The sequence below is a fragment of the Aotus nancymaae genome, unplaced genomic scaffold, assembly GCF_030222135.1.
Source record: "Aotus nancymaae isolate 86718 unplaced genomic scaffold, 86718_ANA_hifiasm-v0.15.2.pri h1tg000065l, whole genome shotgun sequence".
Lineage (NCBI taxonomy): Eukaryota > Metazoa > Chordata > Mammalia > Primates > Aotidae > Aotus > Aotus nancymaae.
Window position 1 is genome coordinate 10397019 of NW_026988480.1, and position 25030 is coordinate 10422048.

The window sequence follows — 25030 nt, forward strand, 5'->3', positions numbered from 1 at the left end:
CTCCTCCCTCCCATCTGAGTTTGGTGGGTGCCCTGACAGATGTTTTCCTTACATTTGCATACTAAGTTTGTTCCTTGCTCTGTTTTTACGTAAATGCTATCATACTGTTCTTCAGCTTGCTTTATTTGCCCAACAATATGGCTTGAAATTCTTTCCGTGCCAGAACAAGGAACAGATCCATATACATTTGTTTTTTTGTTTGTTTTACCTGCATTTTTTCTCTCTCTCTCTCTTTTTTTAAAATAGCGATGAGGGCCTCACTATATTGCCTAGTTTGATCTAATAGCGATGAGGGGCTCACTATGTTGTCTAGGTTGATCTTGAACTTCTGGGCTCAAGGCATCCTCCTGTCTCAGCCTCCCAAATTGCTGGAATTACAAGTACATTACACAGTTCCTAGTCTACCTACATTTTGACAGATATATAATATTCCATGACATGGTTATATTATTCAGTTAAGGATGTTTCCGATTTTCTCTAAGATAATGCTGCCCATCTGTGTGTCTGGATACATGGAGTATATGCAAAGACTTGGACTGCGTGAGTGGAGGGCTTGCCTATTGTTTTTTTGTCTTTCCTGCCTGTTTTAACTTGATGCTGCCAAATGATCCTCTTAAATGGTTTACCACCTTCCCCGCCACTACCAGATTTTGAGGATTCTCTATACCTCCCAACACATGATGACATCATACATGAAAAGTTTTGCCTGTCTGATGGAATAATTGAGTCAAGAAATAGGATGCTAATGGCATCCTTGTTTACCATTTTTTTTTTTTTTTGAGATGGAGTCTCACTCTGTCTCCCAGGCTGGAGTGCAGTGCCGTGATCTCAGCTTAATACAACCTCTGCCTCCCGGGTTCAAGCTGTTCTCCTGCCTCTGCCTCCCAAAGTGCTAAGATTACAGGCATGAGCCACTGCGCCCAGCCTTATCTGGTCTTTAGAGATAGAAACTTCATCCCTGACCCCTATATTCCCTTAGAAATACTCAGTTTGTTTCTTTGATTCAGTTGGTAACAGCAAGTGAGTAACAGTTGATCTCCATAAGTAAACTCCCACTCCTCAGCTCTTTATTTCAGAAAATATGGTCCCTGTCTGGCCAGGAGAAATGGAGTGAGACCTGCCCTAGAAGGGAGGAGCTTGGGCAGAGAATGAGTGGGAGGATCTGTGGGTTCTGAGTGGGGCTATGGAGAATGCTTGGCTGTATAGAGGTGGGACTCATGGTAGTGGATGAGGTGACTGAGTGATTGAAACCCAGGAACGTGTGACTAATTGGGGTAGAGGAGAAGCTGTCACTGGACAGCAAACCCAAAGCCATTGGTTCCTCCCTGGACCGATTCCTTGCCTGAGGAGGGAGGGCACATGGACCTTGGCCTTTTCCTGCCCCTCCTCTTCCCTCTCCACCATTCTCTCTTACCTCTTCCCCTCCCCCATCCCTTTTCTCTTCCCTTTTCTCTTCCTTCTTTGCTGTCTTCCTTCTCCGTTTCTCCTCTTCACTCCTTTTCTTTCCTCTCCGCCCCTCCTCCCTCCTCCCCTGCGATCTCCTCAGATCCTTTACACATTCAGCTGGAGACCTCATCCACCCTCCTGGCTATGCCTCTCAGGAACATCTTGGCCCCTGGGAGTTGTCAAGGAATCATCTATCTTGGTAGCTGAAAGCACCCCCATTAACATTCATTGGCCATCAAACGTATCTTTACTTTTTACCTTTTGTCTTTGCTATCCAGGAAGATTCTCTGTCACCACTGTCATTTTGTGGGAAGGGAAGGGCTCAGCATTCCCTCTGGTGAGCCGCCCCAGAGCTCACAGGCCCTTTACACTGGGTGAAAGATGGGTCCTCTGGCCATGCTGTGGGAAGGAAAGGAAGGGGTCCCCGTAAACCACACTTTGAGAAGGAAGCATTAAGAACTCAAACAAGATGTATCTTTGCTCTTGGGAGAAGTCTAGCGAACCCTTATCTTGTTCAGTAGCTGCTGTGACTTCTGCAGAAGGGACATAGATTTGCCAGCAGGACTGAGACTTTGTATTGGCTCTCTGCCCATGAATGTGGGATTGCTGAACAAGCCAGCAGCTACCCAGAGTGTTCCCCACACTGGACATATGGGAGAACTATAGCAGGGGTCGAAAAGGTGTCCCTGGTGTCCCTGGTTCTTCACTGCAGCTCTCCCAAACTTCACTCACCTGCCCATGGGTGGCAGAGTACACCAGGACTTCATGGGTTGCAACAGCCATGCGGTTGACCTCTCCATGGGGATGGACCCAAGAGCCCACCCACCCCAGCTCAGGGGAGGGCTCTCACCTAGAAACATGAGCAGCAGGGACTTTTCAGTCCTAGAGAATGTTCTTTTAAATTTAGATCCTGCCCACTTCCAACAAGTGTGCTGTCAGGCCCTATTCTAAATGCTGTTGCATATATTAAGTTATTCAATCTTCACAGCAACCTATTCAATAAGTACTGTTATTCCTATTATACGGAAGTGGGCTCCTAGGCTTGGCTAGGCAGTTTAAGATAAAATGCAAAATGGCCCAATTCAGGATTATTACAGTTGGTTTAGATTTCGTTGCTGAGGCACAAACAAAAGTGTTGGATTCTGTAGTTTTTGTTGTGATCACAGAGCACGTGTAGCATCTTCCAGAACCTTTTGATAAAGCTGAAGTAAGGATAGGCTTACATGGCTCACATGAGTAAGAAGCTGTGTTGACAGAGCGGACAATACCTTCAATTATGGCTTAACAAAAAAATGCCTGAAAATGGAATAACTTAGAAGAGCTCTTTTTTTTTGAAGGATCCAATGCCGATGCAGTGGCTCATGCCTATAATCCCAGCATTTTGGGAGGCTGAGGCAGAGGATGGCTTGAGGCCAGGAGTTTGAGGCAGCAGTGAGCCATGATCGCACCACTGCATTCAAGCCTGGGCAACACAGTGAGACCTTGTCTCCCTGTCTTTAAAAAAAAAGAGACCTACCTATATGCTAGGAGCATCCTTCTCACTTTAGGTCAGATATGGTGGTTCTGTTTTAAATTTGTTGAATTGTGACTTACTTTTTCTTTTTCTTTTTTTTTTTTTTGAGGCAGGGTCTCACTCTGTGGCCTAGGCTGGAGTGCAGTGGCATGATCCTGGCTCACTACAACCTCCGCCTCCTAGGTTCAAGTGGTTCTCCTCCCTCAGCCTCCTGAGTAGCTGGGATTACTGGCATGCGCCACCACCCATGGCTAATTTTGTATTTTTAGTAGAGACAGGGTTTCACCATGTTGCCCAGGTTGGTCTTGAACCCCTGACCTCAAGTGATCCGCCTGCCTCAGCCACCCAAAGTACTGGGATTATAGGCTTAAGCCACTGCACCTAGCCAACTTTTTGTTTTTTTCTTTTTGAGACAGGGTTTTGCTCAGTCCCCCAGGCTGGAGTGCAATGGCACCGGCATGGCTCATTGCAGCCTCAACCTTCTGGGCTCAAGTAGTCCTCCTGCCTCAGCCTCCTGAGTAGCTGAGACTACAGGTGCATGCCACCACATCTGGCTATTGTGAATTTTAAGAAATTTTTTTTGTAGAGAGAGGGTCTTACTGTGTTGCCCAGGCTGTTCTTGAACTCCTGGGCTCGAGCAATCCTCCCATCTCACCCTCCCAAAGTGCTGAGATTTTAGGTGTGGGCCACCACACTTAGCCATTGTGACTTTTTATAAATTGTTAGTTGCTTTATTTTAAGTAATATATACTCATGGTGCAAATTTTTTAAGTCTCTAATACTTTGTTTTGGGACACTAAAAAACTTAATCTTAGATCCAGTTGGTAGTCATTTGGGTGAAAGAAGTGGTAGGGACCTACCTTAATTTTTTTCCAGGTTTTTGTGATTGAATAAGTTCTAGACACTCAATGCCACCTAGATCATCGATGAAATTTTTGACTGCATTTGGGCCTGTTTCTGGGATCTCCTTTTACTGATTTATCTGTGTATTCATGAACAACCTTAAATTATTGTAGACTATTTAATTATTATTATGTTCTGTTGTGTGGGAAGTTTTGTCCTTCCCTGTTCTTTTTCAAAAATTTCCTGATTGTTATTTTATAAATATTTCTTCACAGAATCAACTGGTTTTGAACTTAAATTTACTTATGGGTTAATTTGGAGAGAATTGACTTTTAAAATTATATAAAAGGCCAGGCATTGTAGCTTATGCTTATAATCTTGGCATTTTGGGGGACTGAGGCAGATGGATCACATGAGCCCAGGATTTGAGATGGGCCTGGACAACATAGTGAGATATCGTCTCTAAAAAAAAAAAAAAATTAAGCCTTTCTATCTAAGACAGAATACACCTTTTCATTATTTTACATATATATATATATATATATATTGGAGACAGAGTCTCACTCTCACTCTGTTGCTCAGGCTGAAGTGCAGTGGCACGATCTCAGCTCACTGCAACCTCCACCACCCAGGTTCAAGTGGTTCTCCTGCCTCAGCCTCCTGAGTAGCTGGGATTACAGGCACCTGCCACCATGCCCCATGCCCGGCTAATTTTTGTATTTTTAGTATAGATAGGGTTTCACCATGTTGGCCAGACTCGTCCTGAACTCCTTACTTCAGGTGATCTGTCTGCTTCAGCCTCCCAAGGGCTAGGATTACAGGCATGAGCCACCATGCCTGGCCTATTTTTTTTTTTCTTTTAAACTCTTTCCTCTGAAAATCCAGAAACAGATTTCTTTTAAATTAAAAAAATTTTTTTTTTAATTTTTATTTTTTTGAGACAGATTATAGGCTTAAGTCACCCAGGCTACAGTGTGCTGCAGCCTCAAACTCCTGGGCTCAAGCGATTCTCCTCAGCCTCCTAAATAACTGGGACTTAAGGCACATGCCGCGAGACCCAGTTAATTTTTAAATTTTCTGTAGAGTCAGGGTTTCACTGTGTTGCCCAGGCTGGTCTTGAACTCCTGGCTTTGGAACTCCTGACCCCAAGTGATAATTCTCACCTTGGCCTCCCAAAGTCCTAGGTTTATAGGCATGAGCCACTGTGCCTAGCCCTTTTCAGTTCTTCAAGTCTTATTTGGATTCAGTATCAAACTTCTTCTCATATAGGTGTTGTACATTTATAACATGTATTGTTTTTCTTGTTGCTACTGTAAATGGGAGCTCTCCTTCCACATTTCTAACCTATTTGTATGATAGGAAGGCAATTATTTATTTTAACTTTATATGCCCTGGCTTACTGCATTCTTTCATTGTTTATGATAGTTTTCAGGTTGATCTCTTGCTTTTTTCCAGGTCTGCCTGCACCATCGTTTCTTTGCATTATGGAGAAAATGCAAGTTGATTCTGTCTTTGTTGCAAGTGCACTGTGGTGTCAGGTGGAGGTGGTAGAGCGGGTGTCTTTAGGGAAGTTGCCGACGGTGGTGTCACCTGTACATGGTGAAAGATTACCTTTTTTAGCTCTCCAAACCCCTTCCAGCTCAGTGCCTGCTTAACATATCCAAGGGTAGGGGTCTCGGGCCAGCCTGTCAGTGCCAATTTGCTCACGATCCCCTCAAGTCTTGCTTTACCCACAGACCTCCTTATCTGAGAAAGGAGCAACTGATTGAACCTGGAAAATTTGAACTTATTTTGGCTCGTGTCTGTAGACATATTGTCCAGTCTGTTGCAGTCCTTCACAGATGCTTTTTGAGAGTCCAGCCACATGCCATTGCTGCTGGTGCTACTGCCCAGGTCTGAGCCTTCGTTATTGTTTTCCTGATTATAAGGCTGGATAATTGAGCATAGGTTAACTCTTGTCTATTCTCAGCCTGGCAGCCTAGACAGGGCTGTCACCCTGCACCCAGGGCCCTTTCATGGCTACCGCATCCTCTAGAATAACCTTTTCTTAAAAAATCTTTTTTATTTTTATTTTTTTTCCTCCTCCTTAAAGCCATAGTCTTTTGTGGCCTATAAAGTTGAGTCTTCTCTAGCTTCTCCTGCTGCCGCTTCCTACTCATTGTTCACTCTCTTGCTGAAGCCACTCGGGCCTCCCCGTTGGTCCCTGGGTATGTTAGGGCCTTTGCCCTGGCTATTCCTGCAGTATTCGTCCCCTGGTAGTCATATAGCTCCTGCCTTCACTTCCTCCCAAGCCAGTACTAACACAGCCCACAGCCCTTTCTCCAGCCAAGCTGCTCTGCCCTTCCCACCCCCATTCTCAGCACACCTGACCTTGGCCTATGCCTTGTTTTCTCTGTAGCACTTAACATCTTCTAGCATAACCTTGTTAAAAAAAATTATTTATTTGTTTCTTTTGAGACAGTCTCACTCTGTTGCCTAGGTTGGAGTGCAGTAACAGGATCATGGCTCACTGCAGGCTTAACCTCCTGGGCTCAAGTGATTCTCCTGTCTCAGCCTCGCCAGTAGCTGAGACTATAAGTCCTATATTTCTTAAATATAGGGGATATTGTCAATTATCAATATCCCCTTGCCTTGTTGAATTGTAATCCAAGAGTAGAACCTTTGTGTCCTTCATTAATGTATCCTAAATTCCTAGAAAGGTTCCTAGCAATGAATATGTGGATAAATCCACAATAAATAATAAATAATAATAAATCCACAGTAAATATATGGATAAATCCAAGAGAACTTTGCTTAAGATGTATGTAAATCTCTTTGGATCCTTGTAGCACATCTGACGTATGCATGTCAGGGATGGTCAGCCTCGTTTTATAGATTGGCATATGTGTGTTTATAGTGTTTTTTGTTTGTTTAGTGTTTGTGCAGTGATTGTTCCCCTATCTCTCCAACCTAACGGTAGTATAAGCTCTTGGAGGATTAGGGCTGTGTTTTGAAGCCCTATTTTCCATCGTATGGGGAAACTTACACAGTACTAACCTTTCTGTCTTGTTGCTTTTTGACACTATAATATATAATAAATTGTAGTTAACCATATTCACCCTATAGTATTGCAGAACCCCAGAACTCATTCCTCCTATCTAGCTGTAATTTTGTATCTTAACCAACCTCTCCCTGTCCTCTCTTCTCCCATGCATTCCAGTCTCTAATAACCACAATTGTACTCTATACTTCCATTCACTCAATGTTTTTCTTAGCTCCCACATATGAATGAGGACATGCAGTTCCTCTATTTGTCTTTTTGTTCCTGACTGACTTCATTTAACATAAGGTTCTCCAGGTTCATCCGTGTTGCCACACAGAATATGATTTCATTCTTTTTTATGGCTGAATAGTATTCCTGTGCATGTATACCATATGTTCTTTATCAGTTTGTGTGTTGATAAACAGTTACGTTGATTCCCTATCTTGGCTATTTTGAACAGTGCTGTATTAAACCTGGGTACAGGTATTCCTTTGGCACACAGATTTGCTTTTCTTTGGACAAATGGTGGTGGGATTGCTGAATCCAATGCTAGTTTTATTTTTAGTTTTTGAGAAACCTCCATGAAGGTTTTCCATAAAGGTTGTACTAACTTGCACTCCCACAGTGTTTAAGAGTTTCCTTTACTCCACATCCTCACCAGCATTGGGTGGTTTTTTTGGTTTTGTTTTCTTTTTGAGACAGAGTCTTGCCCTATCATCGAGGCTGGAGCACAGTGGCGTGATGTCAGCTCACTCCAACCTCTGCCTCCTGGGTTCAATTGATTCTCATGCAGCGTCCTGAGTAGCTGGAACTACAGGTGTGCGCCACCACGCCTGGCTAATTTTTTATATTTTTTATAGAGACAGGTTTTGCCATGTTGGCCAGGATGGTCTTGAACTCCTGGCCTCAAACAATCCACCCGCCTTGACCTCCCAAAGTACTGAGATTAGAGGCGTGACTCACTGCACCTGGCCTGGTTTTTTTGATAATAGCTACTCTAACTGGGTTATCGTATCATTTTGTTTATGATTTTGATTTGCATTTCCTTGATGTTAAGCATTTTTTCATGTATTTCTTGGCTACATGTATTTCTTTGAGAAATGCCTGTTTGATACTTTGCCCACTTTTTATTTTTTATTGTTTTTGTTTTGTTTTGTTTTGTTCTAAAGATGGGGTTTCACCATGATGGCCAGGCTGGTATTGAACTCCTGACCTCAGGTGATCCACCCACCTCGGCCTCCCAAAGTGCTAGGATTACAGGTGTGAGCCTCTGTGCCCTGCGCCCACTTTTTAATCAGATTATTTTTTTTTACTGTTGAGTTATTTGAGTTCCTTGTATACTCTAGATATCAGTCGTTATTGGATGAATAATGTGCAAATATTTTCTCTCATTCTACAGGTTGTTTCTTCACTCTGTTAGCTGTTTGCTTTGCTGTGCAGACACGTTTTAGTTTGACATAGTCCCTTTTTTTCTATGTCTTTTTGTTGTTGTTGATGTTTAAATTTGAGACCGAGTCTTGCTCTGTCACCCAGGCTGGAGTACAGTGGTGTGATCACAGCTTCCTCAACCTCTACCTCCCGGCCTCAAGCAATTTTACCACTTCAGCCTCTTGAGTAGCTGGGACCACAGTGTGAGCCACCATGGCTGGCTGATTTTTCCAATTTTTTGTAGAAATGAAGTCCCTTCTGTTGCCTAGGCTTGTTCTCAAACTCCTAGGCTCAAGCAATCCTCCTGCCTCAGCCTTCCAAAGTGCTGCAATTACAGGCATGAACCACCAAGCCCAGCCCTGGAGTTCTCATTATTGATTTCTAGTTCTATTCCCTTATGATTTGAGAAGACACTTGATAAGTTTTTTTTTTTTTTTTAAATTTGTTGGCCAGGCACAGTGGCTCACACCTGTAGTCACAGCACTTTGGGAGACTGAGACAGGTAGATTGCTTGAGTCCAGGAGTTTGAGACCAGCCTGGGCAACATAGCAAAATCCCATCTCTACAAAATATTTAAAAAAAAAAAAAAAAATGAGCTGGGCATGGTGGCATGCACCTGTAGTCCCAGCTACTCGGGAGGCTGAGGTGGGAAGATTGCTTGAACCCACACGTGGAGGTTGCAGTGAGCACTGCACTACTGCACTTCAGCCTGAGCAACAGAGTGAGAGTATCTCAAAAAAATTAATTAAATTAAAATTTAAACAATTCGTTGATTTGTTTTGTGACCACTACATAGGTGTTCTATATGCTGATGAGAAGAGTGTATGTTTTGCAGCTTTTGGATGAAATGTTCTGTAAATGTCAGGATCTGTTTGGCCTATAATGCAGTTAAGTCTGATGTTGCTTTGTTGATTTTCTGTCTAGATGATTTGCAGTGCTGAAAATGCACACTGAATTCTTCAACTATTATTGCATTGGCATTTCTCTCTTTAGCTCTAATATTTGCTTTATATATCTGGGTGCTAGAGTATTGGATACATATACATTTACAATTGTTATATCCTCTTGCTGAATTGATCCCTTTATCATCATATAATGACCTTCTTGTCTGTATGTTTTTTCATGTAAAGTCTATTTCGTCTAATATAAGTATAGCTACTCCTACATACTTTGGTTTCCATTTGCATTTCTTTTGTCCCTTTACTTTCTTTTCTTTTTATATGAGATAGAGTCTCCCTGTGTTGCCCAGGCTGGAGTGCAGTGTCGTGGTCTCAGCTCACTGCAACCTCTGCCTCCCAGATTCAACTGATTCTCCTGCCTCAGCCTCCCGAGTAGCTGAGATTACAGGCATGTGCCACCACACCCGGCTAGGTTTTGTATTTTCAGTAGAGATGAGGTTTCACCACATTGGCCAGACTGGTCTTGAACTCCTCACCTCAAGTGATCTGCCTGCCTCGGCCTCCCAAAGTGCTGGGATTATAGGCATGAGCCACAGCATGTGGCTTTTTTGTCCTTTTACTTTCAGTCTGTATGTGTCTTTATAGGTGAAGCGAGTTTCTTGTAGACAACATAGAGTTGGGTCTCATTTTAATCCATGTAGTTGGAGCACAATGGTGCAGTCACAGCTTACTGCAGCCTGGATGTCCCAGGCTCAAGCAGTCCTTCCACCTCAGCCTCCTGAGAAGCTGGGACTACAGGTGCATGTCACCATGCCCAGGTAACTTTTTAAAATTTTATTTTACTTTAGAAAAAAATATGTATATTTTCTTTTGATATGGAATCATGCTGTATCCCCTAGGCTCAAGTGCAGCAGTGCAATGACGGCTCACTGCAGGCTGGACCTTCTAGGGCTCAGGTGATCCTCTTACCTCAGCCTCCTGAGTAGCTGGGACTACAGGTACCTGCCTGCCACCACACCTGGCTTTTTTTTTTTTTTAGTTTAGAGATGGGGTTTCACCATGTTGGTCAGGCTGGTCTCGAACTCCTGACCTCATGATCCACCTGCTTCGGCCTCCCAAAGTGCTGGGATTACAGGCTTGAGCCACCGCGTCCGGCCACACCTGGCTTTTTTTAAAAAAATTATTTTTGGAGAGACCACATCTTGCTGTGTTGCCCAGGCCACTCTCAAGCTCCTGGACTGAAGGGAACCTCCGCATTGGCCTCCCAAAGTGCTGGGATTATAGGTGTGAGCCATCATATCTCGCTTTATTTTACTTTTTTGTAGAGATAGGGGTCTTGTTTACTTGCCCAGGCTGGAATGCCTGGTTTTGCTTTCATGTTTTTTTCATAGTGGCAGATATCATTTGTTTGCTTTTTAGCATTCCCTTAAACACTTCTTGTAGGCCGAGTCTAGTGGTGATGCATTCCTTCAGTTTTTACTTGTCTGGGGAGACTTTATTTCTCTTTCTTCTTCAGGGAGTTTTAATTTTTCCTAAACATATAGTCACTCTATTTTTGGCTTAGATGTTATCGTGTGTTGAATTGTGTCCCCCCAGAAGGAATGTTGACATCCTAACTCCCAGTGCCTGTGGTTGTGATCTTTTTTGGAAATAGGGTATGGTTCTAAAAAATCATATGTGATTAGTTAAAATGAGTTCACAGTGGATTAGGATGGGTTCACATATAATAAGACTGATATTCTTACAAGAAGTAGAGAAGAGACCCAGAGAGACAGATACACAGAGGGGAGAAAGCCATGTGAAGACAGAGGTGGAAGTTGGTGTAGCTGTCAAGCCACACATAGACTGTATTAGTTTCCTGTGGTCTCTGTCAAAGGTACCACAAACCAGTGAGTTAAAAAAAAAAATTGCTGGGTGCAATGGCTCACACCTGTATTCTTAGCACTTTGGGAAGCTGAGGCAAGAAGATTGCATCTGCCCAGGAGTTTGAGACCAGCCTGGGCTACATAACAAAACCTCGTCTCTATAAAAAATACAAAAAGAGCCAAATATGAGTGAAAAAAAAATTACAAAAAATAGCCTGGATACGGTGGCTCATACCTGTAATCCCAGCCCTTGGGAGGCTGAGGCAGGCCTGATCACGAGGTCAGGAGTTCAAGACCAGCCTGGTCAACATGGTGAAACCCCGTCTTTACTAAAAATACAAAAATTAGCCGGGCCTGGTGGCACACACCTGTAATCCCAGCTACTCGGGAGGCTGAGGTAGGAGAATCACTGGAACCCAAGAGGTGGAGGTTGCAGTGAGCCGATATTGCACCACTGCACTCCAGCCTGGGAGACAGAGCAAGACTCTGTCTCAGGAAAAAAAAAATACAAAAAGTGGCCAGGTATGGTAGTGCATGCTGTAATCCCAGTTATTTGGATGGCTGAGCCAGGAGAATCAAGTATGCAAATATGTTGCAAGAAAGCAGTGGGCAAGTCAGCAAGAGAGGAGCTGACTGTGAGGTGACAAAGGCTTGCTGTGGATTTTATAAGGATGGTACTCGTGCTGTGTTCTGGAGAGAGCTGTATGCAGTACTGGTAATGCCAAGGTTGCAGTGAGCTAATTTGCATTTTTCTGTCAGGTGAAGTTCTGATAGCTGGGCGCAGGAAGATTGTGACTTATTTACACGAGAGGATTATATATCCTGGACCATGCAGAAAGGCAGATTTACAGCTCAATTGCTTTCTCTTTGCTTTTCCTTGGTCCCACCAGCCTGACTCCTTTTCCCTAATTAAGACTCCACATTTAATAATATATTGTTGATTATAATATGCTGAGTAATTGTACCGGTATTTGTCTAGTGCTAACCTTGTTCAGAATCGTTTTCCTATGCCGTCTTGTTTTATGGGCACCACCCAGCAGAGGAACCAGGTTTGCTGCTAGAAATTAGTGATTGATCTAGAACAAAACTTGGGTTCTGCCCAGGTGGTTTGCCCTATCTATTCTGGGCATGGATGGACTGTCCAGGGAGTGCCAGATTCTGAGGTAGGTCAACAGAAAAACAAAGGTGTGACTTTCCCTAGCCGATAATTTCTTATGTGCTGAACACCCAGGTCGGCTATAAATCAGAATCTCTAGGTTTTAGCAGAAAAGCTCCTAAGATAATTCTGTTGGGCAGTTAGAAAAAAAAAAAGAAGGAAATGAAAAAGGAAAAATGAGAAGATAAGGAAAGTTAACTCTGCACTGTCTTCTGTGGCTAGACAGTCAGCAAGACAGATGCCTCTAGAATGAGCAATGGGCCATCAGCAGACCTGCTGGAAGTAGGGTTCAGCCACATACCATTTATGACATGTCTGCCCTGGTGTTGGTCAGGGGCGTATTCTCTCTGCCAGACAACAAACCAGCCAGTCCATTTGCTAACTTAGTGAGAAGGAGCTGTGGACACCCTGGACCCTGAGAGTGGATCAGGTCACCCCTGCCCTGGAGAAATGTGTGTGGGGGGAAGTGCCTGGAGGAGGGAAGGTGAGCAGCTGCTGTAGGTGGCCTCTGGACAGTGTCTGATACCACACACTGGGGGCTCGAGGACCTTGGCTATTTCGTGTATACTGACTGTATTCTGAATACCAAGAGAATTTTAAAAATTGCTTCCAGTAACAAAAGTAGAATGTTTTTCAGCATTGTGAAGGATATGGGGAAAGGGTCATGATTATAAGTTAATAGGGAAGTAGGGCGTGTATAGTAAATATGGTAATTAAGGGCCAGGGTGGGGCCCAGGAGAAGATGAAACTAAACAGCCATTGATCATCAGGGAATAAACTGGGGCCCGCGAATGCACTACTGTGCTGTTAGCAGAATGGGCTAGAGCAATGGGAGTAGATTAAGAGGAAGAGAGGACAGATTAACATAGAGTATAATTTTCAAACGTGACAGGAAAGCATTTTTATCATACTCTTTTGTATTTTTCATTGTATTTATTTTGTATTTACTCTTCTGTATCTTATTTTTGGAATCAGAAAAAATATATAGTGATATTAGTAATTTTCAAAAACTGCATTGCAGAGAGCTCCCTTGACCTGTGTAGGGCCATTGGAAGTGCTGTTCTCTGCCATCTTTGTCCGGCTCTGCCTATTGTACAGACAGGAAACTCAGCAAGTTGTAGAAGTGGACTGGAGCCAGAGTTGACAGATTGGCTGGTGTTATAATTTTTTAAGTTAATGGCTGTAGGGCACAGTGGCTCTTGCCTGTAATCCCAGCACTTCGGGAGGCCGAGGCAGGTGAATCACTTCAGGCCAAGAGTTTGAGACCAGCCTGGCTAACATGGTGAAACCCCATCTCTAATGAAAATACAAAAATCAGCTGGGCATGGTGGTGCATGCCTATAGTCCCAGCTACTCCGGAGGTTGAGGCACAAGAATTGTTTGACCCTGGGAATTGGAGGTTGCAGTGAGCCAAGACCACACCACTGCACTCTAGCCTGAGTGACGGAGTGAGACTCCATCTCAAAAAAAAGTTATAATAAAATGAAGTGAAATTACTGGCTATAAATCATAAGTCACCTAAAATCTGTCTGAGCCTTAAAAATAATGAGCTAGAAGATTCATATTTGGGTTTTGGCTCTGTGAGTGCTGGTTTGGTGATGTTAGGCAAATCCCTTGACCCAACCCCTCTGAGCCATGCTTTCACCTTGCAGAATAGTTTTGGGTATCATCCAGTCTGCTGGGGTCTTATAACAAAATACCACCAACTGGGGGCTTGAAGAACAGAAGTTTATTTTCTCACAGTTTTGGAGGCTGGAGGTCCCAGACCAAGAAACTGGCAGATTCTGTGTCTGGTGAGGGCCTGCTTCCCCGAATGTAGACAGCTGCTGGGCTCTCACATGGCCTTTCCTCTGTGGGCCTGCAGGGAAGGAGTAACACCATCCCCACCACACTAGGGACTCACCCGTACAACCTCATTTAACCTTCATTACCTAGAGACCCCATGTCCAAATTCAGTCACATTGGAGTTAGGGTCCAATATATGAATTTTGTGAGAACACAATTCAGTCCAAGTATTAAAAGATAAGTGCAGAATACAGTTGTAAATTTAAAAGCATCACATAGATGTAAGATAATGATGGTGTCCTCTCCTACAAGGCTTGACTCTGACTCCAGTTGTAACCTAGGGGTTTTGAGAGTGGCATTGGACCCACAACCCATGATTTGTGCATCTCAGGCTGGAGTGCAGTGGTATGATCATGGCTCACTGCAGCCTTGACTTCCCAGTCTCAGGTGATCCTCCCATTTTTGACTCCTAAGCAGCTGGGACTACAGGTGTATGCTACCACTCATGGCTAATTATTTTCTTTTTGAGATGGAGTCTCGCACTGACGCCCAGGCTGGAGTGCAGTGGTGCAATCTTGGCTCACTGCAGTCTCAGCCTCCTGAGTAGCTGGGACTATAGGCGCCAGCCACTGCATTCAGCTAATTTTTTTTTTTTTTTTTTTTTTGAGGAGTCTTGCTCTGTTGCCAGACTGGAGTGCAGTGGCTTAATCTTGGCTCACTGCCACCTCCACCTCCTGGGTTCAAATGATTCTTCTGCCTCAGCTTCCTGAGTAGCTGGGACTACAGGCGCGTACCACCATGCCCAGCTAATTTTTGTATTTTTAGTAGAGACAGGGTTTCACCATGTTGGCCAGGATGGTTTTGATCTCTTGACTTTGTGATCCACCCACGTCAGCCTACTGAAGTGCTGGGATTACAGGTGTGAGTCACCGTGCCTGGCCCATGTTCAGCTGATTTTTATATTTTTAGTAGAGACTGGGTTTCCCCATTTTGGCCGGTCTGGTCTCAAACTCCTGGTGTCAAGTGATCCTCCTGCCTCAGCCTCCCATAGTGCTGGGATTACAGGTGTGAGCCGCTGCACCTGGCTTTTTTTTTTTTTTTTTTTTTTTGATATTTTTTTGTAGAGACGGGGTTTCACTATGTTGTCCAGGCTGGTCTTGAACTCCTGGGCTCAAGGGACCCACCCGCCTTAGCCTCCCAAAGTGTTGGAATTACAAGTAGGAGCCACTGCACCTGGCCATGAAGTGCTTTAAGTAGTTCATTGACATGATTAAACAATAGAAGCGACTGGGCGAGGTGGCTCATGCCTGTAATCCCAGCACTTTGGGAGGCCAAGGCAGGTGAATCACTTCAGTCTAGGAGTTCGAGACCAGACTGGCCAACATGGTGAAACCTCATCTCTACTAAAAATACAAAAACTATCTGGGCATGGTGGCGTGCGCCTGTAATCCCAGCTACTCAGGAGGCTGAGGCAGGAGAATCACTTGAACCTGGGAGGTGGAGGTTGTAGTGAGCCAAGATTGTGCCATTCTACTCCAGCATGGGTGACAGAGTGAGACTCCATCTCAAAAAAAAAAGAAAAACAAAACAAAACAAAACAAAACAAAAAACAGCCAGGCGCCATGGCTCAGGCCTGTAATCCCAGCACTTTGGGAAGCCGAGGTGGGCAGATCACAAGGTCAAGAGATCAAGACCATTCTTGGCAACATGGTGAAACCCTGTCTCTACTAAAAAATACAAAAATTAGCTGGGTGTGGTGGCGTGTACCTGTAGTCCCAGCTACTCGGGAGGCTGAGGCAGGAGAATTGCTTGAACCCAGGAGGCGGAGATTGCAGTGAGCCAAGATTGTGCCACTGTACTCCAGCCTGGTGCCTGGCAACAGAGCAAGACTCTGTCTCAAAAAAAAAAAAAAAAAAAAAACAACCCACAGATTGGGTGGCCTATAAACAGAAATTGATCTCTCACAGTTCTGGAGAAGTCCAAGATCATCATGGTGTCATCTGGTGAGGGCACATTCCTTATAGCATCTTCTTGCTGTGTCTTCCCGTGGTGCAAGGGGCATACTAGCTCTCTGGGGTCTCTTTAATAAAGGCATTAATTGTATTCATGAGGGCTCTACCCTGATGGCCTAATCACTTTCCAAAGCCCTACCTCCAGATATCAAGGGAGTGGTTAGGATTTCAACATGTGATTGTTGGGATGACATAAACATTCAGTCTGCAGCAGACAGTAAGTTGCACACATCGTCATATGTTTTTGTCTCCAAATCCTCCTGTATCTATTTCCTAAGAATAGAGATAGTCTCTCTTTTATTTTCTTTATTTATTTTTTGAGACAGGGTCTCACTCTGTTGCTCAGGCTGGAGTGCATTGGCATAATCATGGCTCACTGCAGCCTTGACCTTCCAGGCCCAGGCTCAGGCGATCCTCCTGCCTCAGCCTCCCAAGTAGCTTGGATCACAGGTGCATACCACCATGCCCAGCTAATTTTTAAATTATTTGTAGGACTCCCTGTGTTGCCTAGGCTGGTCTTGTACTCCTAGACTCAAATGCATCTCCTGCCTTGGCCTCCCAAAGTGCTGGGGTTATAGGTGTGAGACCTATAGATGTGTTTTTCTATTAATAAAGACATCAGTAAATTTAACATTGACAGCACTCATATTTCCATTTTGTCAATTACTTGTAGGTTAGGATCGAGTCTAGAGTGAAGTGTTGTGTTCAGTTTCCATGTCTCTCTAGCATCCTTTAATCTAGAGCATTTAGTCAGTCTTTCTTACCTTTTATTACTGTCACACTCTGGGGTAATACAGTTTTCCGCCTCGAGCACGACGTCCCTCATTTTGGAGTTGTCGTCATGACTAGATTAGTGCTTTGCTTTCTCAACCAGAACACTGCATAGGTGATATGTCCTTGCTCAGGGTACCACAGCTCGGGGCACATGATGGCCATCTGACCCCATTGTTGAGGCTCATTTTGATTCCCAATTAAGAGTGTTACCCACGCCGGGCGCGGTGGCTTACACCTGTAATCCCAGCACTTTGGGAGACTGAGGCGGGCAGATCACGAGGTCAAGAGATCGAGACCATCCTGGCCAACATGGTGAAACGCTGTCTACTAAAAATACAAAAATTAGCTGGGCATGGTGGTACGCGCCTGTAGTTCCAGCTACTCGGGAGGCTGACGCAGGAGAATTGCTTGAACCCGGGAGGCAGAGGTTGCAGTGAGCCGAGATTGCACCACTGCACTCCAGCCTAGCACCTGGCAACGGAGCGAGACTCCGTCTCAAAAAAAAAAAAAAAAAAGAGTGTTACCCAAGCTGTTCATTGTTCAATTATTGGATTTTTTTTTCTCCCTGGTACCTAATAAGCAGTAAGGAGACATTTTAAGACTAGACAAATATGTTGTTCTTCATCAGTATTTTCTTTACAGTGAACATTCATTGATGTTTGTTCTTGCTTGAACCAGCCTTGACTATGATAGTTGCAAAATGATGTTTTTTGAGTCAGGGCCTTGCTCTGTCACCCAGGCTGGAATGCAGTGGCGTAATCTCAGCTCACTGCAGCCTCAACCTCCTGGGCACAATCTATCCTCCCACCTCAGCCTCCCAAGTAGCTGGGACTACAGGTGTGTGCCACCACACCCAGCTAATTTTTTGTTTTTTGTTGAAACAGGGTTTTGCCATTTTGCCCAGGCTAGTCTTGAACTCCTGGGCTCAAGTGATCCTCCTGCTTCAGCCTCCCAAAATGCTGGGATTACAGGTACAAGCACTGCACCCTGCTCTCAAATGATACTGTTCTGACTACAGCATCATGTTCTGATGTGAGCAAGATAGCCTTCTCTTTCTTCCCACATATTTATTATCCGTGTGAACTCACTAACGGCTGGTTTACGATGGTTTTAAATCAGTTACTGTATTTATGTTTGTGCTCACACTGTCCTAGGTTTGGCCAGTGAGAGTTCCTCAGGCTGGCTCCTGGGCCCATCACGTTTTCGAGCATTTCCTTACTTTCCGAAATAAGATGCTCAGGCTCCTCCTGTTCTTTCCCTGCCCCAGCCATCATTCAGGATCTCCAAGGAGACCTTGTTTCTTTTAGTGTGGAAGGTATTAAAGAGTGCTGGGCATGTCCATTGCCATAACAGTGTCTTTGCTTTTTGGCTCTTTTCGTGCACAGTTAGGAAACAGATGCATGAGTACACATACAGAGATAGTCTAGAGTGAAGACCTATGTCTACACACATACACACTCATGCACACCATGCATATAGAAATCACAGTTCACATGAGTGGCTCCAGTTCCACTGCGCTCTGCAAGTTCTGTTGTAACTCTCCATTCTGTGTTTGTGCATCCTTTCTTCAAAGGTTAGTTAGCTAGCACCCTGGCTCCTGGCACAATCAATACATTTACTCATTTGCTCATTCCTATGATACATCTAAAGTTTTTTTTTTTTTTTTTGGAGACGGAGTTTCATTCTTGTCACCCAGGCTGGAGTGCAGTGGTGCAATCTCAGCTCACTGCAACTCCGCCTCCTGGATTCAAGTGATTCCCCTGCCTTAGCCTCCCGAGTATCTGGGATTACAGCCGCCTGCCACCACACCTGGCTCATTTTTGTATTTTTAGTATAGACAGAGTTTCACCATGTTGGCCAGGCTAGTCTTGAGCTCCTGACCTCAGGTTATCCACCCACCTTGGACTTCCAAAGTGTTGGGATTGCAGGCGTGAGCCACCACACAGGGCCTAAAATAGTTTATTCTTAATTAGACTACAGTTATCATAGCTACTTAAAATAATTCAGGATCACCCCTTCCAGACCACAGTGTTAACTTTAGGTGAACATCCTTCTAAATTTCTGAATATATACCTATAGATAAATATATACAGTTTTATAAAATTGTAATCATACTGTGTATACATTTCTGTAGCCTGACTTTTCCCCAACTAATTAACATATTAGCATCTTTCCATAACATCTCATACAACGTCTTTTTGTCCACAAAAGAAATCCATAGCATATTTTGTAATGGCTGCAGAATAAGACCATAATTCCGTTATTGCACCTTGATTTTAAAAGGCATCAGTTTTTCGCTATTATATATAAAGGTGGCATCAACGTCTTTGTAACTAAATCTTAATTATTTCCTTAGGATAGAAGTGGAATTACTGGGCAAAGGGTATGTATATTTTTCTGTCTTTCTGAATGGCTGTATTTGTGCTCTGGCCAGCAGTTTTGGAGAGTGCTGATTTTCTAGACCAATGTTTCTCAACTGTGGCTGCACATCAGAATCATTGAGGGTACTTTTAAAAGCAGTGATACCCAGGACCAGCTCCCAGAGATTCTGGTTTCATGGATCTGGGGTGTGACCCAGGGTTTATAATTTTTAAAAGCTCTCCAAGAGATTTTACCTGCAGCCAGTTTGATAGGTGAAAGTGATATTTCATTATTTTAATTATAATTTTCTTCTGAAATTGTTTCAGGCATTCAGATTTGGGAGAAGTAGCTCCAGAAATAAAAGCATCAGAGAGACGGACAGCTGTGGCCATTGCAGGTAAAGTTGGATGAATTGGATGTGGTCCCACTCTGGAGCTGAAGTATTTCTTCTGTCCTCTTGGGACTCCGGGTTCCAGCCCTCCCTGGATTTGGGATTGTGCACCTCAAAAATGAATAAACTTAAAGCTTTGCCTTTTATTTTTCCTTTTACAAGAAGATTCCATCTCAGGGTCTTTTAAGCATTCCTCTTATATTCAAAATAGGGTTTTTGTTTGTTTTTGGGGGAACACTTCATTCTGGAAAATGGAGTAAGTGTTCCCAGGATTCAGTTAAACACATGATTATCACACAATTTAGCAGAAACACATTATCCCAGTTTTAGCATAACTGCCATTGTAGGTCATAGTTAGTGACTGTATAGTTTATCTTCTAAACAGGGCACTTCTAAGAGTGAAAGGGATGTAATGTTGGGAACAGGTATAAATTGGGATTGTCCCAGAGCACACTGGGGCTTATAGTCTTCCTGGTTATGATCCATGTAGGCTGGTTTTTCTTTCTCTGAGGATTTGGGGGTGGGGCTGTCACACCACCCTTTGTAAATTCACCTTTAAGGTATGGTGGCCACACTCCAGATATCTTTAGTTCTCTTACTATCTCATTTTATTTTGTTTTATATTTTATGTTTTATGTTTTGAGACCGAGTTTCACCCTTGTTGCCCAGGCTGGAGTGCAGTGGCTCGATCTTGGCTCACTGCAACTTTCACCTCCCAGGTTCAAGTGATTCGCCATCCTCAGCCTCCCAAGTAGCTGGGATTATAGGCATGCGCCACCATGCATAACTAATTTTTCCATTTTTAGTAGAGATGGGGTTTCACCATGTTGGCCAGGCTGGTCTCGAACTCCTGACCTCAGGTTATCCACCCCACCTGCCTTGGCCTCCCAAAGTGCTGGGATTATAGGCATGAGCCACCATGCCTAGCCAGTAACTCATTTTACATATATCTTTTATAAATTAGGTTCTTCTTGAAGTGAATGTACTAAAAAACAAAAAACTGTTTTAACTGCCAAAAAAAACCAAAGAATGTATTCTATTGGATAGTAATAGTGTTACACAAAAACAAAAATTCACAAAAATATGCAAATAAGTTTTGGTTAATCAAATTTTATTTTAGGCCGGATACAGTGGCTCACACCTGTAATCCCAGCACTTTAGGGGCCAAGGCAAGAGGATCGCTTGAACCCAGGAGTTTGAGACTAGCCTGCACAGCATAGTGAGACACTGTCCCTATAGAAAAAAATAACTTTTATTTATTCAAACAAATATTTTTTGAGTACTTACCATGTACTGGCATTGTTGTAAGCACTGGGATATTGTAAATAATAGTAAATGAAAAGGCTCAAAGCCCTTCATGGAACTTAAATTCTGGAGGTAGACACCATGGGGATGATTGGCCAATTGGTCAAGGCTTATAGCAGAATTGGAATCAAGCAGTAATTGCCCAGAGCCCTTCAGTTTCTCTGCATCTAGAATTATGCTATTCAGCACAGTAGCCACTAGGCACATTGTTTAAAATTCAACAGAATTAAAACTTGAGTTCCTAAGTACTCTAGCTGTATTTGCTGAGCAGCCTGCCTGGCAAGCAGCTATGGCTTGGGCATTGCAGATGGAGAACTTCATCTTGGGAGGTTCCCTTAGAGAGCGTTGCTCTAGACGAATGGGAAAGAAAGCATGGGGATGGGGTGAGGAGAGGGAATGGCCTCATTGGATGCTTATTGTTAGCTAGGTTGTCTTAGTTAATTTTAACAATAACCTCTAAGGTACTTTTCAATCCTTGTTTCATTTGAGGAAACTGAGGCACAGAGTCACTCTGGTTCTTCCCCAAACTTTGATCTCTGTATATCTCTCTACTGAATAAACCTCCAGTGGTTATTTTTTACAGTTCTTCATGAGTTACTTGAGTTTCTCTTGAGCATATGCTTCATTATAAAGACTTAAAGCAAGGTTTTAAGCCTATAGGATTAAAAACAAGTTGTATTAAAGTATACTATACAGGCCAGGTGCAGTGGCTCATGCATGTTATCCCAGCACTTTGGGAGGCCGAGGCAGGCAGATCACTTGAGGACAGGAGTTCTAGATCAGCCTGACCAACGTGGTGAAATCCCGTCACTAAAAACACAACAATTAGTTGGGTTGGTGGTAGGCACTTGTAGTCTAAGCTACTTGGGAGGCTGAGGCAGGAGAATTGCCTGAGCCTGGGAGGTGGAGGTTGCAGTGAGCCAAGATCGCACCACTGTACTCCAGCCTGGGTGACAGAGTGTCTTAAGAAAAAAAAAAAAAATAGTACACTATACATTCAGAAAAGTATTCAAATTAATAGCTTGAGAAATTTTCACAAACATGAACTTAGCGATGCAAGCCAGAAACCATATCAGAAAGCTGAAGAAAACCCATGCCCCTCCTTCTAGTCCCTTCATCTCTCGTCTGTCATTATTCCTGACTCCTGAAAGGATAGTTTTGCCTGGTTTATACTTCATATAATCACACTATAGAATGTATTTATCTTACATAATTCTGAGGATTCTACTTCATAGCTCATTCTGTTTTTGTCTCACTCTATCACCCAGGCCGGAGTGCAGTGGTGGCCATCGTAGCTCACTGCAGCCTTGATCTCCTGGCCTCCAGGGATTCTCCTGCCAGGTAGCTAAGACTATAGGTGTGAGCCACTGTGCCCAACTAATTTTTAAAAATTTTTTTTGTAGAGACGGGGTCTTGGTTTTGTGCCCAGGCTGGTCTTGATCTCCCGAACTCAAGCAATCCTCCTGCCTTGCCCTCCCAAAGTGCTGTGATTACAGACCTGAGCCACCCCACCTGGCCTGAAAATGGTTTTAATTGCCTTACTTGGAGCTCTCCAACAATGGGCTCATAAAAGTTCTTCCTGGGCTCACCATGGTGGTAGGGCCTGGCCTATACTCTGTCCTCGTGTTCCATATGAGCCCAGTACTCCCACTGAGTCAGAGCTTATCTCATCCTTAGGTCAGTTCCTGCCCCACATGAAGTATAGTGGAGACCTTGTCTCATGGAGCTGAGCCCTCACTGGCCCCCCACGTTTGCTGCTTTGTGTCTTTGCCTGGAGCCCTGCTGCCTCGTCTTCCACATGTCCCCCAATCTGCTGATGGCTACAGAACATCAGGCTCTCTCCCAGCCCTAGTCAGTGGTTTCCTTAGTTTGGTACCCTCAGTCTTTGACTACTTTGTGCCTCCTTGACCTCATCCACCTGTTAAATCCACCTCAGGGCTATTTCCCACCCGCAACCAAGCAAGGCCCTTTTTTCTCTGGGTCTGGAGGTTACTCCTGACTCCAGCTTAAAACTACTCTCAGAACCACCCCAACCCTATGTCTGGCATCTTTAGACTTTGCCATTCTTGTCTCTAACCATTTTCTCTCCTCATGTGGCATTTTGGATTCCTTGGAAAATTTGTTCTGGTGTCTTTTCCTCACTTGAATAAAGTAATCTTTGGACTACTTGACATTGTGGTTGATGTGTGTGGATCTTGTGCCTTCTGATCTTCTCATGCTTCCTGGACCCCATTTTCTTTTTCCCTTTTTCTCTTTCCTGCTTTTCACATGTCCATCTCCCAAAGACATCATCAGAGAAGACAGTTCGAAATGTTAGGTTTATCTACTTGATTACATGGAAATCATGAGAAAGCGTAAATCTGAAAACATCCGAATCTTCATTTATAAAGTTTTAAAAATAAACATTTTGGAACCCAGGTGTTACTTATACTTGGATCAAAGTCAAAATTGTCAAAACATGCACTGACAAGTCTTGCTCCTGCCTTTCCACGCCTCTTGTTCTCTCCTTTATGTTATGTGCTTGCAAGCAGATCTAGAGAGCTTTAGGTCTCGTTCATATGTAGATATCTGACTAGCACTACATTAAACACATTCTGTAATGAAGATATTAATGTTGATGGACACTTCATGATGTTTGGAGACTTTGGACAAATAACAGTTTACTTCTAAGTCACAACTCCTCCCCACTGTCTCTTTCCCTGTACCTCACCCCTGTGTATTTGTGCTCTGAAGTACATTTTAATTTTAAGTGATTACAAAAATTTCTTATGCTGGAATACAAATAACATTGATAAGAGGTGGTGAATTTTTAACTAGTCAAGGAATTTCTGTCAACTCACATTTTAAATAGTTTCTAAAAGCAAAGGTTAATCTATATACATTTTGTGGTTATTCTTGTTTTATTTTGCCAAAGTTTAGAAAATTCTATAAAGATATATCCTAGAGCAAATCTGTGTCTTGTGTGTAGCTATTACTACTACCTTGTGATGTATTTTTTGCTGGCAAAACATTACATTTACATAGGAAAAACTAAAACCAATAACAGCACTAAAACAGCCACCATATTGTCACTTGACATTTTTTTGTTGTTTTTTTTGGTGTTTTTTTTTCTTTTTGAAACAGAGTCTTGCTCTGATGCCCAGGCTGGAATCACAGCTCACTGCAGCCTTGACCTCCCAGGCTCAAGTAATCCTCCTGCCTCAGCCTCAGCTGAGACCATAGGCTCCTGGCACCATGCCCAGCTAATTTTTGTTTGTTTCTTAGTTTGTTTTTGAGACAGCCTCATTCTGTCACACAGGCTTGAGTCCAGTGGCATGATCTCAGTTCACTGAAACCTCCGCCTCCTGGGTTCAAGCGATTCTTGTGTCTCAGCCTCCCAAGTAGCTGGAATTACAGGCATGCGGCACCATGCCCAGCTAATTTTTGTATTTTTTAGTAGAGACAGGGTTTCACCATGTTGGCCAGGCTGGCTAGTCTCAAACTCCTGACCTCAGCCTCTCAGAGTGCTGGGATTACAGGCATGAGCCACCACGCCTGGCCTGATTTTTTTTTTTTAAGTCTTTGTAGACACAGGGTCTTGCTTTGTTGCCCAGGCTGGTCTCAAACTCCTGGACTCAAGCACTCCTGCTTCAGCCTCTCAAAGAACAGGGATTACAGGCATGAGCAACTGGAATTTTTGACAGAAAGGTGCTAACTTGCTGATGAAACTAAATGTATGTGGTTTCTTTTTTCTTCTAGATTTGGAATGGAGAGAAATGGAAGGAGATGATTGCGAGTTCCGTTATGGAGGTAGTAACTACATGATTTGGCAAACAGATTGCATTAGGGAGAGAGGGAGTGGGTAAAGTGACAGATAACTGGGATTTTATATTTAGAACAATTGGGAGAAGTTGCCATCTTGGTGAGAAAGGAGGGTTCTAGGTTTAGTTTCAATTAATTTGTGTCAGCCAAGGGTGCATCATTTGATTGACACTTCATTTTCCATTGCTTTTTCCATAGATGGTACAAATGAGGCTCAGGACAATGATTTTCCAACAGGTAAGCATTTTCTCTGTCTTTCCTTTCTGTTTTGTGAAAGGGGGTTATCATCTAGACTGGCAGTTCCCCCACCTGACTGTATCAAGTCACCTGGGGAGGCAGAGCACTCAGGTTTAGAATGCCCTACTTCTACATCGTTAATGGTATTACAAAAAAAAAGCCCTGGGAAGCTTGCCAACCACGCAGAGTAAC

The 25030-nt window shown here is 43.5% G+C and overlaps 1 protein-coding gene across 3 annotated transcripts in view; it reads left to right on the forward strand.

The window, feature by feature from the left end:
* The window catches only part of URGCP (upregulator of cell proliferation), a 50155-nt gene that overhangs the window by 19329 nt on the left and 5796 nt on the right, over positions 1 to 25030 (forward strand). For 2 of the 3 annotated variants that reach the window (XM_012439228.2, XM_021675872.2), the window contains exons 2-5: positions 19100 to 19126; positions 19431 to 19501; positions 24539 to 24589; positions 24800 to 24838. In XM_012439228.2, the coding sequence (XP_012294651.2) occupies positions 24556 to 24589; positions 24800 to 24838 (73 nt within the window). In that variant the 5' untranslated portion in view covers positions 19100 to 19126; positions 19431 to 19501; positions 24539 to 24555. The remainder of the gene's footprint in view (positions 1 to 19099; positions 19127 to 19430; positions 19502 to 24538; positions 24590 to 24799; positions 24839 to 25030) is intronic. The other variant, XM_021675873.2, reaches the window with a different exon arrangement.